Source organism: Bubalus bubalis, chromosome 12 (assembly GCF_019923935.1).
Source record: "Bubalus bubalis isolate 160015118507 breed Murrah chromosome 12, NDDB_SH_1, whole genome shotgun sequence".
Lineage (NCBI taxonomy): Eukaryota > Metazoa > Chordata > Mammalia > Artiodactyla > Bovidae > Bubalus > Bubalus bubalis.
In genome coordinates, this window is record NC_059168.1 from 73,633,484 (window position 1) to 73,647,316 (window position 13,833).

The window sequence follows — 13,833 nt, forward strand, 5'->3', positions numbered from 1 at the left end:
GGGACGGGGAGCCAGGAAGGAAGGGATGGGAGAACCAGGGAGAGAGGCAGAAGAGATGGAGACGTGAGGGGTCAGCGAGGAGGTGGCTCCCAGACCCTGCATTTTACTCTGGATCAGAATGTTTGTCAGCAGTGGAATGCAGAACAGGCAGCAGGCCCTCGGCGGCCCGCCTCCCTACAGGTGTGCATGCAGCTGCGCTAGTGCATCTCGCTGGGAAGCTAGCGCAGCTGCAGATGCCCCCAAGGATCTGCTGTCCGAGAAGCCTGGGAGGCTGGGCCCTGTCCTGGCTCACCGTCTCTCATCCTCCCTTGAGTCCTCCTGCCTTGACTGGTCCCGGCCGCCTCAGATTTCCTTCAGCACACGGAGAAAGCATCTCTACCACATAATTTACCATCTAATTGCATGCTGTGTTGAATGAGGGCTGTGGCTTCATGTGTGGTGGGTCCTGGGCACACAATTAGGCTGTGAGGAGTAACAGGAGGGAGGTCAGCTCTTGCACTGGCTCCGCCCCCCTCCCAACCCCCAATCCTCCTCCCCCCCGCCGGCCCCCCCCCCCCCCCCCCCCGCCTCCGGCACACCCCCCCCCCCCCACCGACCCACCCCGCCCTAGCTGGTGTGGGTGCTGCTGCTGGATCCTAGGGTTTTGGTGTCATTCAGGCAGGCTCAGAGGTTGGCTCCTGGATAAAGCACAGCCTCCTTATAGTTCTGAAAGTAGACTAGACCGGCAGGGGTGAGGGGTTTTGAGGGGGTGGGCTGCCCCTGCCCCATGGCCTTTGCCTAAAGATGAGCCTCTCTTGGGTCCAGGTTTGGGGATGGCACCAAGCCCAACCAGGCCAGCACACTGCAGTTTCCATGGTGACCCTTTTGGTTTCCTTCCTAAGGAGGATGGATTTCCTCTTTCAGTCCAGGTCGTCTGCCTGGGCCGCCACCACTCTGAACACTCTGGGGACCAGGCTGCCCAGCTCCGTTCCCCTCCACTTTCTGCCAGAAGGGACAGTTTGTGGAGAGGTTCAGTTTTAAGTCACAGTCCAATATCAGACATCAGCATGTTCTGGTTTGAAGGGGGAGCAAGAGAGACAGGCCCAGGAGAGGGGGCGACTCCCCTCCTTCTACCTCTCCCTCCTCAGTTTTGACCCTTTGGGTGGGCTCGGTCCCCTGCGGGCCTGTTTCCTCATTTGTAACAGCCAGGGCCCTCGGTGATCTCCATACCTGGTTGGAAGCAGAATCACTTAGGGGGAGGGGGTTTTAATAGATTCCTGGGCTCTACCCCAAGCCAGCTCATCGCCATAGGTGGGCCTAGGAATCTGTATTTTTAAAAACCTCCTTGGGTGATCCTGATACAAATGAGTTTGAGAGTCTCCTGCCAAGGTGACCTCTGAGGCCCCCAGAGGAAGGAAAGGAAGCTCTGCCTTGTGCTGAGGACTGCCTGGCCTTTCTGGGGTCCCCGGAGCTTCCAAAAAGCCCATCGTAGGTCACTCTTGTCAGGAAGCCGGTGTTTCCTAGTCACGCTGGCTAAGCCAAGACTAGGCCCCCACCTTTTCCCCACAGGAGAAGCCAGGAGAGAGAGGATTGGGGGGTGGGGGGGAGGTTGCCATAACAACCAGCTCCAGGCAGAGGCCTCCCTTCCAGGGCTGGTACTTCACCCCAGCAATGGTGGTTTCCATGGAGATGGGTTACTGAGGGACAGGGGGAACATTTGCCCCACTTAGTATATTAGTCAGGAACTGCCAGAAGGCAGAACCATCTCTAGGTGGGAGCCTTGGACCCCTGTCAACTTTGAGTCCCCCTCCCCACACCCGACTGTGGCCTCTGCTCTCTGGGTGCAGGTCTGACGCTTTCTCCCCGCTTGGTTGCTCTCTCTGTGACTGGTCTCCCTAGCAACAAGTCCTGCTAACTCCTTGCTGTTGGCTCTGTGGCTATTTTTAGCTTCCCTGCCAGCAGCCCAGTCCTGGTCATTTGCTTGCAACCTCCATGTGGATGGCAGGGGAGCAGGCAAACAAAGATTCCCGGCCTTTTTCGGGAGCCGTGGACCCAGACCTCTTAAACACCTATCGGAACTTTGCTGTGGAAAGTATTTGCCCGCATTTGGGAACTTGGTCAGTAGACTCCAGATGAGGCTCTGGAGACAGTGTTGGATTCAGTTCAGCAGACACTGCTTTAATCCTCTACAGTGTGCAAGAGGCTGTGGTCCACACTCCTTCCACGTGAACCTAAGCGAGAGCCAGGCCCTGCCCTCTAGGGATTTTTAATCTTGTGAAGAGGAAAGAGGAGTACACCTTAGTCCAAGCAAAGATCGGCAGGTGCTAGGAGAGGATTACAAGGTGCTCTGGGAGTATGGGGGAGGAGGCGGGACAAGGGAATTTTTGGGTGGGGAACGATAAGGCTGAGGGGCCAGAGCAGCACTGTCCAGGAGAATGTTCTGCAATGACAGAAATGTTCTAAAATCTGTGCCCTCCGCTACAGTAGCCTCCCTCAGCCACATGGGCTCTTGGACACTTGGGATGTGGCCAGTGCAATGAAGAACTGAATTTTCATTTTAATCTAATTTCAATGAATTTAAATGGCTTTGTGCAGCCACTGGCTCTCTCACTGGCCAATTCAGGTCTAGAGAAACCTTCATGGTGGAGGTAACTGGTGAATTGGGCTGAGAAGGATAGGTAGGCTTTTGACTGGTGGAAGGTGAAGGGGAGGAGCAAGGAACGGCATGAGCAAAGGCACAGAGGCAGGGAAAGGGCATATTTGGGAAACAGCAAGTGGGTGGGCTGAGTGTAGGCTGTGTGAGGTAAGGGCTGCAGATGGTGGGGGCCTTAAGTGCCATGCAAGGAGCGCAGGCTGTAATCAGCGGGTGGTCAGAGGTCTACTGTGTAGCATGGAGGCTTCTGAGCTATGGGTGGAAGGGCAGGATTGGAAGAGACATCCATCTTGACCTTGTAGTTCTTATCTAGATAAGTTCTCATTTGTCATGGGGGCAGTGGGAATGTTTGTGTATCAAGAAATGCACAGTGTCTCCCAATATGTGGCTTTGCAGATGGCTTCCCAGGGATCCTGGCTCCTCCGATTTTGAGTTCAGGGACTCAGGTGCTAAAATGTCCTGTTCAGTGGATGCCACATAACCTCCCCACCTCCCACCACCACTGGATTTTATGACAAAGCATACCTCAGAACACTGAACTTAAGAGTTAAAATCAGCCAGGCATTCCCACTTGCGCCCGTGGGAGCTGCTGCTCCTGGGGGGAGGATCACGACTTAGCATCTCATCTCCACTCCCCAAGCTGGAAAGTCAGCTTCACAGCGCTCCCCACACTCATGCTCCCAGAGACACCCGGATGCTCAGTTTACAGATTTATAATAGGACTTGTCCTTCCAACACAGATCCATCCAAGTGGTTGTCCCCATTTTATCTGGCAACTTACCGGTATCAGAGTCACTGGAAAATGTAATTAAAGTTAGAAGTTTGCTTGATGAACACAGGATCAGTGCTGAGTCAGGTGTCCCTAAGAGGTATTTTCATCAGGCCTGTTGGAGCACTGCAATCTGCCTGCCAAACAGGAAATACGCCCTCTCTTTCAGGTTGCCCTCTCTTTTGGACCATGCTGGGTACTTCCTCTCCAACGCTTCTTTTAGCCTCTTGACATCCACCAGATCTTCTTTTCATCCAGGGGTTCTTCCTTTCAACATACTTTTAGAACACGTCCAAGAACCTGGCTCATTTTACATGGCTCTGCTATTTTAGGTTGACTATCTTTATCTTGATCAAAAGACCTATCCCAATAACCACCCTGGGCGGGTTACTTTGGAAGGTCGAGAACATATATGACCTGAGGATCCTAGAAGGCTGCCCTGGTTTTTTCCTGACCTTGGGCTAAAGTCACTTCTTAGCCTAGATCTTGGGATTTCTTCTGCTTTGAGGTCTCTGTGCCCACCAAGTACAAGGTAGACACAGATCTCAGTGAGTGACTCACTGTATAGAAAAGGGGAACCTTTCCCCTGGGTATAGCTACAGGAGAGGGGTGGTGCTGTAAGTAATAAGAGGACACCTTTGAGTTGAGCTTCCTTTTTGCTTAAGTTGGGAGCTCTGTGGAAGAGGGAAAATTTGGGCTTAATTTTACTAAGCCCAATTTTTTATTGAGGTATAGTTGATTTACAATATTATGTTTCAGGGGTACAACATAGTGATTCACAATTTTTAAAGATTATACTCCATTTATAGTTATTATGGGGTTCCCTGGTAGCTCAGCTGGTAAAGAATCCACCTGCAATGCAGGAGACCCTGGCTCGATTCCTGGGTCGGGAAGATCCCCTGGAGAAGGGATAGGTTACCCACTCTAGTATTCTTGGGCTTCCCTGGTGGCTCAGACAGTAAAGAATCCGCCTGCAATGCAGGAGACCTGATTTAATCACTGGGTTAGGAAGATTCCCCTGGACGAAGGGAATGGCTACTACCCACTCCAGTATTCTTGCCTGGAGAATTCCATGGACAGAGGAACCTGGCAGGCTATAGTCCATGGGGTTGCAGAGTTGCACATGACTGAGTGACATACACACACACAGTTATTATAAAATATTAATTGTATTCCTTGTGCTGTATATCCTTATAGTTTATGTTAAACAATAGTTTGTACCTCTTAATCCCCTACTTTTATCTTGCCCCCCCCCCCCACCCCAATTCGAGCTTAATTTTAGAGAATGAGAATAAGGAAGTTTGGCAGCTGGAGGGAGAAGCCACTTTTTGAGTGGGCCAAGGGAAAGTGAAACTGATGGTCCTGATCCGTTCTGACACTTTTGAGTCCTGGCTGCATACACAGGTGTCATTACTTACTGAAGACCAAGACCACGGAGTGTAGAGTCTAAGTGTTTACCCACATAACAATGGAAAGAGAGATGTCATAGGTGAGATAGTGTTTTTAAAGAGCTGGCCAAGCCAGATCAGAAACTTCATTTTGAGAGGATGCCTGGGGTGAGGTCTAAAGTGGCCTGTTAACAGGGCCTGGATGCCGGGGAGGCATGAGTGAGAGAAGCCAAGCAAGTCCTATTACATTCCTCAAAGGGTGAGAGCAGGCAAGAAGTATAAACTCATGGAAACTGTACCAAGCAGGTACCTTGATTGGGTTGAAAGATGGCTAAGAGCAGACTAGGGCCTTTGTTTTGTGGAAGAGTTCCTCTTTGCTGTAGAGGTTCTGGGTCTTAGGGCTGGGAGGGGGTTTGTACTGCCTGGGTGTTCTGTGGAGAAGGCTCTCTGATGTGGGGTCCTCTTCCCTTTTCAGAGCCTCCTTGTTCTCTGATGGCCCCCAGGAGGGTGCTGAGCCCTGGCAAGGATGGTGGGTTCTCTCACAGCACATCTTTTGACCTCATTATACCAGCACCTGTTCCAGCTGGTTTGTTCTCACTGTCTGTGGCTGAAAGCCAGGCACCTGGGGGCATTATCTCCTTGAGATGCTGGTATCCCTGGCCTGGGAGGGCAGACGTCATCACTCCTGTTTTGCAAGTGAAAAAAGACTTCTTGGAGTTAAGTGGCTTGTTCAAGGTCACAGGGACAGAACCAGAACTCCAGTCCTGATCTATCGAGCAGTGCAGCCAGCCACACAGCCATTTCCTGCTGGGACATTTACCCTTGGTTCCCCTGCTCTGCCTTTTAATTCATCTTGCAAACTGAAACCATGCTAATCTTTTTCCAAAATACCCATTCACCTCATGTCAGAAAACCTGCGGTTATTCTTCACTGCAATAGGATATGTCCATTGACATCTCTTCTCTGCACTTTCGCTTTAGTTGTATTGAGGGGATGGGAGGTGGAGGTGGGCAAGGGTTTTCCTCCCTTTCCAGCCTAACATCTCTTATTTCCTATCTGGCCAGCCTCAATCCAGATCTGATTCATCCTCCAGGTTCAGTCTCTGCTCCACATTGATCTCATTAACCTTATTTATTACTCATACTACTTGTTTTTGGTGGGCTTCCAAGCCATCCTAGCCCATTGGACTTGGTATTGGTGGTATAGTTCTCTTTAGAGATGCTTTTCAATGACCTTTTCCAATTACTCCAAGTCTAGTTGAATTTGTTAGCTCCTTGAAGGCAGGGCCAACAGTGTCTGCTTCTGGGTTGCTGGGGGGCGGCGGGGGGGGGGGGGGTGCGGTGGGCAGGGTGTGGAAGGAGAGAGAGTGTGTGTGTGTACATATATATGTATATATTTTCTTTGTGGGGAGGCGCCTCTGCTCAGGAGGAGGGAGCATGAAATGGTTGAAAGTGCACCTGGAGGCTCCAGAGGAGGAATGGAGTCTTGACCTGCAGATGTTCGTGCTGGGAATGGAGGTGTTGCTATACTTTTGCACTCCTCCTCCCCACCCCACCCCCAACCCTGCACCTTGCAAACAGGAAAAATGAGACATCGAAGGCAGACCTAGAATGACCCAGGGGACCCAAGTACTTGGCCAGGAAGTGATTTTCTAAGCCTGAACTCCTCACACCACACTAAGGCACCACTCTATCCACTGGCAGTGTGAAGAGGAGACGCCCTCCCCTTCTCGTCCCCCCACCCCAAGTTCTCGTTCTGGAGCGCTCCCGGTTTTGTGCGGGCGCTTTCTGTCCCTCTGTGTGCTTTGAATTTTCCTACAGCTTCCTGGACCTCTCCGCTCATTTGTAAGCTTTTCCTTTTTACTTTTTGGTTGCGCTGCGGAGAGACTCACTTTTAACAACTTTCTCCTGGCTGTCCCAGACGGTCCGAAAGCTCCTCTCTCCTTTCGTCTGCGCTCCCGGTTCTCGGGGCGCTCGCAGCTTACCTCCGCAGCTGGAGCGCAGCCCCTTCCCTCCCGACCCCCGTCCTTCCCTCCCCGCGCCGTGCGCGGGCTCCCCGCCTCGCCCCCGGCTCCGCGCCGGGTTCGGGCCGAGTTCGGGGTGGGGGCAGGGGCAGGGAAGGCCGAGCGGTGGGATGGGGCCGGCGCCGCCTCCAGCCTGGCTTGGGCGGGGCCCCAGGAATGGGCGGAGGCCCAGCCGCGCCCCCAGGCCCCAGCGCCGGCCCGCGCCCCTCGGACCGGAGGAGAGGGGCTGGCCCACTGCCAGCGTCTGAGAGCCGGCCCCCTCCCCCGGCCCGCTCGCAGCCAACCAGGCACTCCAGCGGGGCCCACGTGACCTGGAGTTCTAGACAAAGAAAATGTTCAATCCCTCCCCCCCACCTCCCCCCTCCCCCTCTCTCTGGCCCCCTCCGCCCCCCAGCCCCATCGCCCCCTTCCCCTCCCCCCAGACGGGCAGCTACTTACAGAGCTTGAGGGCCGGGGCTCACACCTGAGCTGGACCACCGAGGGGCTGCACCTGGCCTTATGGGTAGGTTCCTGGACGGAGCCCTGGGGAAACTGGGGGCGGGGAGGCGGCAGGGGCCGGTGGGAGGATCTCTGGGCCTGCAGCCCTCTGAGTTGAGAAGAGTCAAGTCTGCCTCCCCGGCCCGCGGGATCTGGCTGCCCTGCCTGGCCTGAGTTCTGGAGATGCTGAGTTACTGCCGTCCCACCCACTCTCTGCTCAGGAGCCCCAAGCCCCACTCCTCCCTGCTCTCAGGTGGGATCTGGTGGCTCCGGGGCCAGGAAGAGCAGCCCTGGCCTGAGCCTGGGGCAGTGGTCAGCGAAGGCTGGGGGGCAGACTCCGGCCCGTGGAGTTGGGCTGGAGGCAGCGGTTTTGCTGAACTGGCTGGCAGATGGGTTGTTGGGATTTCCTGGCTGACCTGTGTTGCTGGATAATGGACCACGCTGTCCTCAGGCCGTGCCAACCTTGTGGACTCCCAAGAGGGATGGTCTCCTCTCCTGTGTGTTCCTTGGAGCCACCGTTAGGCCACCAGAAAGAACTGGTGTTGGAGTGGGAGGGAGCAGTGCGACCCTGACACGGGGCTGTGGGGTGGCCTTATGCCGGCTTGGGATGGCAGAGGCACCAGGAACAGCCCCGGGTCTGCTGCCCCAGCAGGCATCCGCCTGGGTCTCTGGACCTCTGACCTTTGGCATGGGAAGCAGCCTGAGTCCAGAGGGAGGTGGAGGCGGGACAGCTGCCCGAAGACATGGGACTGGACGGGGAGGCCTTGCCTCCACCAGAGTGGAGTTGTCAGTGGCTCTCCAGGCTGAACAAACTCCAGGCCAAGTGGCCTCCCAGGCAGCCCGTAGTGGAGCTGCAGTGGTGTCTTCATCCTGCCCACTCTCTTGGCTACTCTGGCCTGGGACCTTCTGAACTCAGGTGGCGGGGAGGTGTGTAGGAGTTCTTAGCTCCAGAGCCCAAGCCCAGAGTTAATTAACCCTTATTTCTCCTATTGTCTGCCCGAGGAGGAGGGTTGGCACAAACGTGGAAGCCCGGCCCTCTCTCACTGCCCTAGGCAAGTCTATTCTAATGAGCCCCTCCCCCACCCAGCCACCCTCTCGCCCCTTCTTCCCCTTTCCTCTTGCCTCCTGCTGCTAACCCCCCGCCCCCCCACTTCTTCCTTCCCCCACTCCTGCTGGCCGGGTCCTGTTGGAGGCCCCTTCCTCCTCCTCTGCCTGCCAGACCATGCTGGATGCGTGTTCTCCTGCACCTACTGGGTTGGGGGCGCTTAACAGCCATCAGCAGCATCCTCTGACAAGCTGGGGGAAGTTGTGGGGGAAGAAGAATGTTCAGGAACTTGCTTTGGAGGGGGTGAGAAGAGAGACAAAGGGGCTGAGGGGGAGTCAGGAGGGTGGTGGCAGGCACGACTCCCTTCTAGACTAGGGGAGGCGGAGGGGGGTCCCCGGCGAGACCCCCTCAATGCTGCTGGCTGTAGATCCTCTGCCATCTGCACACCTTGTTCTGGCTGAGGGGGCTGTCACCCCTGGAAACTGGGGCTTTTGGTCATCCAAGGCAGCACCCTGGTGTAGATCAGCATCCGTGCCTGAAGTTCACAGAGGCGTGCGCGGTGGAGGGAAGGGAGCAGAGATGGCCAGGCACACGTGTATCTGAGCACATCTGGTACTGGGATAGTGCTGCTGCAGCTGACAATTCTAGAGAAGCCTTCTCCCCCCAGGACTTGAGTGCAAACCTAGACACACCTTCCTGTAGGTGAGGAGGAGGTAGATAATTGATATAGGTTGGGGTGGGGCAAAGTCCCCAGGTGAGAGTGGGGCTGGGGAGGGAGGGGCAGTAACCCTGCATTCTCCCGCCCCCTGGTCTCCAAGGGCTCATTCTTCCAGCTGTTCGTGCTTTGGGGGCAAAGGATGCTTTATCCCACTGTAGAATTTGAGTTAGAGAAAGAACTAGGACTTCCACCCTCAGGTTTTTAGGAATTGCTGCAAGAAGCAGGTTTGGTTTGTGGCTGGGAGGCAAAGACTTGAAGATAGAACAAAATAAAATGAATCTAAGAGACAGTAGACCCTTGAGCTGTTCTTAACCTGGGACCTGGGGATCCATGGACAGGCTTCAGAGACTCCTTAGAATTCCTGGTACATGCATAAATCATATTTTTAAACCAGTCAGGAAAGGTTAACAGCAATCTTTGAGTTCAAACTCCTTTTTTAGGTGGAGCAACTCAAGGGACTGCTCCAAAGTCAGCTATTAATTAGTAGCAAGGCTAAGACAGGAATGTAAATGCTGTGACTTCCAGCTTGGAGGTCTTGTACTCCAGGTAATCTTGAGGATGGGTTTGTATTCACAGCTCTGAACTGTCAGGGAAAGTGTTATTTTGATGATGGGATTTTTTTCCCCCTTGAATCTGGTTTGGTGAAAATGGGGGCAGAGCCTTGAAGTTTGAGGGCCACGTGTCCTAGATTCGATAGTTGGGGTGAGGTTAGGTGGAATGCCCCTCAGAGCTAACTGTCAGGTATTTCATCCTCTGTAGGGTGATGGGAGGGCTTCCCTGGTGGCTCAGTTTTAAAGAACCCTCCTGCCAATGCAGGAGATGCAAGAGACGTGGGTTTGATCCCTGGGTTGGGAACATCCCCATGGAGAAGGAAATGGCACCCCCATGCCATCATTCTTGCCTGGGAAATCCCATGGAGAGAGGATTCTGGTGGGCTACAGTCCATGAGGTCGCAAAGAGTCAGACACCACTTAGCGACTAAACAACAAGGGCAATAGGAATCCTGGAGCAGGTTTTGAGAAGGAATGGGCCTGCAGGTCACAGCTTGAGAGAGGAGCATGAAGCAGTGAAAGGATAGAGGCTGTTCAGATTGGGCGAATCCCTGGGTTTGTCAGTGGGATGGCAGAGAGGATGCCTGGCTGTACTGTGGACTCCCTAAATAACTGTTGAAAGAATGAATATATTGATGGATCGGAAAGGTGCACATAGAAAGAAGGCGTAGAATCTGGTGACCAAGTATGTTAGATATAATCCAGAGAACTCCAGGATGGCGTGTGAGCAGGAGAGCAGGCAAGCTCTTCTGGGTCTTGTGGTGGTGGTTGAGCAGATGGGAAAAGAACGGAGCACTCTGAACACAAAATAGTGATTTCATTGTTAGGCATCACAGCAAAACTAGAACTGTGTGGAAGCCAAGACCAGGAATAGAAGGGGTCGACTGCCCAGGAAAACTGTGGAGAAAAGGACAAGAGGATCTTTTTCTAGACTGGGGAGTAAGAGAAGAAAGGATGGAGCCAAGGTCTGTGCCTAATCTTAGGTGCATGGTTGGTATCTAAACAGAATGCTCTCTGAATATAATTGATGCATATCAGAGGGTGGGCAACTGATGATGCTGACCATTGAGGAAGATTAGTTGAGGGCGGAAGATTTCCTAAGAGGCAGAAGAGAAGGCTGGAATCGAGCCAAGTGATTGAGTTCACCTCTCAACTGCAAATCTTTCTGTTTTCCACGGTGAGCCTGTTGAGTTGATGAGGGAACTCCTGTCTCCAGCCCCTGACCTTCTGTCATGATCTCCAGACAATGGAGAGATAGAGAAGTGCCCCTTGAGTATCAGATCAAGGTAACTTCCGTTCCTTATTTCCCCAGGCTGAGAAGAAAGCCAAGGTGATCGCAGTAATGAATGCTGTTGAAGAAAACCAGGGGTCCACCGAGTCTCAGAAGGTGGAGGAGGCCAGTCCTCCCGCCGTGCAGCAGCCCACCGACCCTGCATCCCCCACAGTGGCCACCACGCCCGAGCCCGTGGGCGCCGATGCTGGGGACAAGAACGCCACCAAAGCAGCTGACGATGAACCGGAGTACGAGGTGAGCCGCTGGCTTCTTCACCCACCTCGTCCGGCTCCTCCTGTCCTGCTCTCTCTACCTGACCCTACGTCTCTTGGTCTCTCCAGTCTTGCTCTGTCCATTCCGATGGAGCTCCCTCCCGGCTGTCGTGACCCTCAGACGTCCAGGGCTGGGGTGCTGTGGGGGGAAGCAGGGTGGCAGGGCCTTGTGACCACCCTGTAATGACTTCTGCTCCTTGGGGCTCCAGGACGGCCGGGGCTTTGGCATTGGGGAGCTGGTGTGGGGGAAACTGCGGGGCTTCTCCTGGTGGCCAGGCCGCATTGTGTCTTGGTGGATGACGGGCCGGAGCCGAGCAGCGGAAGGCACTCGTTGGGTCATGTGGTTCGGAGACGGCAAGTTCTCAGTGGTGAGTTCGGGGTTCAGTGGTGGCCTGGGGGGTGGGGATGGGAAGGGGTCTTGGTCCCAGGGTCTCTGGTTTCGCCTGGGGGCATGGTTGGAGTGGGATCATAGGAGAGGGAGCTGTGTTCATCCCCACTCTGCGAATGTGTGGTTGGAAAAGTCCCCAGAGGTAATTAGGTTGCACTTGGAGAGCTCGGCTGCCTTCCAGGACCCTTTACCTGGCATGCCCTTCCACATGCATCAGGTCCTCCCCGCATCTGGGGCTGGACTCTTCCTTTGCATTCTGTGATTACTTACTGGTGCATCCGGTCCTCTCAAGGGCAGAGGCGGGTCTTACTGTCCCCCACACCCCACCATGCCAGGCATGTGGTGGGTGCTCGATGAACTTGGGAAGAGGTGCAAACGAGGCTGGTTGTGCCTCCAGGTATGCGTGGAGAAGCTGATGCCGCTGAGCTCCTTCTGCAGTGCTTTCCACCAGGCCACCTACAACAAGCAGCCCATGTACCGCAAGGCTATCTACGAGGTCCTGCAGGTCAGTGCTCCACCAAGGGGCTCAGCGGCGGGCGGGGGCGGGGGCGGGCTCCATCTGGGGGCTAGAGCCCAGGGTTAGGCTTGGGCAGAGGGTCCACTTGCAAGGCCCTTTGGCCTCCTCTCTTCACTCGCCCCCTTTCTGCACCTTCTCCCGCCTCTTGCCTGAGCCCACCTTCACTACTCTCCTGACAGCCTACCCCACACGTGTTGCCCCCAGGTGGCCAGCAGCCGAGCGGGGAAGCTGTTTCCAATGTGCCATGACAGCGACGAGAGCGACACTGCCAAGGCCGTGGAGGTGCAGAACAAACAGATGATCGAGTGGGCCCTGGGAGGGTTCCAGCCCTCTGGCCCCAAGGGCCTGGAGCCCCCAGAAGGTACATGCAGGTGCACCAGCAACTCTGCGCCTGGGCTGGGGGAGCCATGCTTGGAGGAAGGGGGGCCTACAAGGTCTCTCTCCCATCACAGTGGCTCATGGGAATGCTACCGTCCCCGTCTCCCTGGGGTCAGGGTAGGGACAGGGCTGCTCTGGGGCTCCGAATGACCTGTTCCCCATTGGCTTGTGGGCCCCAGAGAGTTGGGAGTAGGAACAAGTTAGGGACCAGGCTGTACCCCCTTGTTGTTGTAGGCAGATGTACAGGGGAGGGAGCTGGGGTTCCTTGTCAGCGGTAACCTTGGTCTCCTCACCTGCTTCCCTGATCCAGAGGAGAAGAACCCCTACAAAGAAGTTTACACAGACATGTGGGTTGAACCCGAGGCAGCTGCCTATGCGCCGCCCCCACCAGCCAAAAAGCCCCGAAAGAGCACAACGGAGAAGCCTAAGGTCAAGGAGATCATTGATGAACGCACAAGAGGTAGTGGGCCTGCCTGTGGAGGGAGTGGCCCCTGGAGGGCGTGGTGGGGTGAGGCCGGCATTCAGAGGGGCGGGCGTGGCCCTCGAGGGCCCCTCTAATGCCGCGCTCTCCTCCCCTCCCAGAGCGGCTGGTGTACGAGGTACGGCAGAAGTGCCGGAACATCGAGGGTGAGTCCTGAGGGGCTGCTGGGTGTTGACTCTGGGAAGTCAGTTATCTGTTGTCCATGGGCTGGGCATGAGGGGCCATGGGGTGGACATGAGGCCCACGGGGGTGGCTGGCACAGAGCAGTAAGGTACCAGGGAACGTCCTCTGTCGTGGGCGAGGGGTACTTAGAGATGGCTCTGTCCTGTACCTCCCACCGCCTCCAGCCTGCTCGGCACACACCTGCCTTCCCGGTGCTACAATCTTCCCAGTCAGTGTTAGGGGCTAGTCATTAGGGTTGTTGGTCAGAGAAAGTGGCCTCTCTTGGACTTGCATGCGTGCTCAGTCGCTTTAGTCCTGTCCAACTCTTTGCAACCCCCTGGACTGTAGTCTGCTAGGGTCCTCTGTCCATGGGATTCTCCAGGAAAGAATACTGGAGTGGTTGCTGTGACCTCCTCCAGAGGATCTTCCTGACCCAAGAATTGAACCCACATCTCCTGCATTGCAGGCGGATTCTTTACACGGGGCTTCCCTGGTGGCTCAGAGGGTAAAGCGTCTGCCTGCAACGCGGGAGACCCGGGTTCGATCCCTGAGTCAGGAAGATCCCCTGGAGAAGGAAATGGCAACCTACTCTAGTACTCTTGCCTGGAAAATCCCATGGACAGAGGAGCCTGGTAGGCTACAGTCCATGGGGTCGCAAAGAGTCCGACACGACTGAGTGACTTCATTTACTTAATTACTTACGCTTTACACCTAAGCCACCAGGGAAGCCTGGATTTGAGCTTGGCCCTTTTACCTTTT

At 55.1% G+C, this 13,833-nt stretch overlaps 1 protein-coding gene and 1 long non-coding RNA gene across 16 annotated transcripts in view; one reads left to right on the top strand and one right to left on the bottom strand.

Moving 5' to 3' along the window:
* DNMT3A (DNA methyltransferase 3 alpha) overlaps positions 1-13,833 on the top strand; it is a 102,758-nt gene that overhangs the window by 72,518 nt on the left and 16,407 nt on the right. For 11 of the 15 annotated variants that reach the window (XM_006055072.4, XM_025261439.3, XM_025261436.3 and 8 more), the window contains 6 exons: positions 10,916-11,131; positions 11,358-11,516; positions 11,934-12,041; positions 12,258-12,414; positions 12,742-12,891; positions 13,014-13,058. In XM_006055072.4, coding sequence (XP_006055134.1) covers positions 10,916-11,131; positions 11,358-11,516; positions 11,934-12,041; positions 12,258-12,414; positions 12,742-12,891; positions 13,014-13,058 — 835 coding nt within the window. Of the gene's footprint in view, positions 1-7,165; positions 7,315-7,375; positions 7,543-8,085; positions 8,342-10,565; positions 10,569-10,915; positions 11,132-11,357; positions 11,517-11,933; positions 12,042-12,257; positions 12,415-12,741; positions 12,892-13,013; positions 13,059-13,833 lie in introns of those variants that run through there. The other 4 variants (XM_044926177.2, XM_044926178.2, XM_044926180.2 and 1 more) reach the window with 4 other exon arrangements.
* LOC123328594 lies at positions 4,722-6,879 on the bottom strand. Its single transcript, XR_006543519.2, has 2 exons — positions 6,681-6,879; positions 4,722-5,474 (listed from the first exon to the last, which is right to left on the bottom strand). It is a non-coding gene; the product is annotated as an uncharacterized LOC123328594 (long non-coding RNA).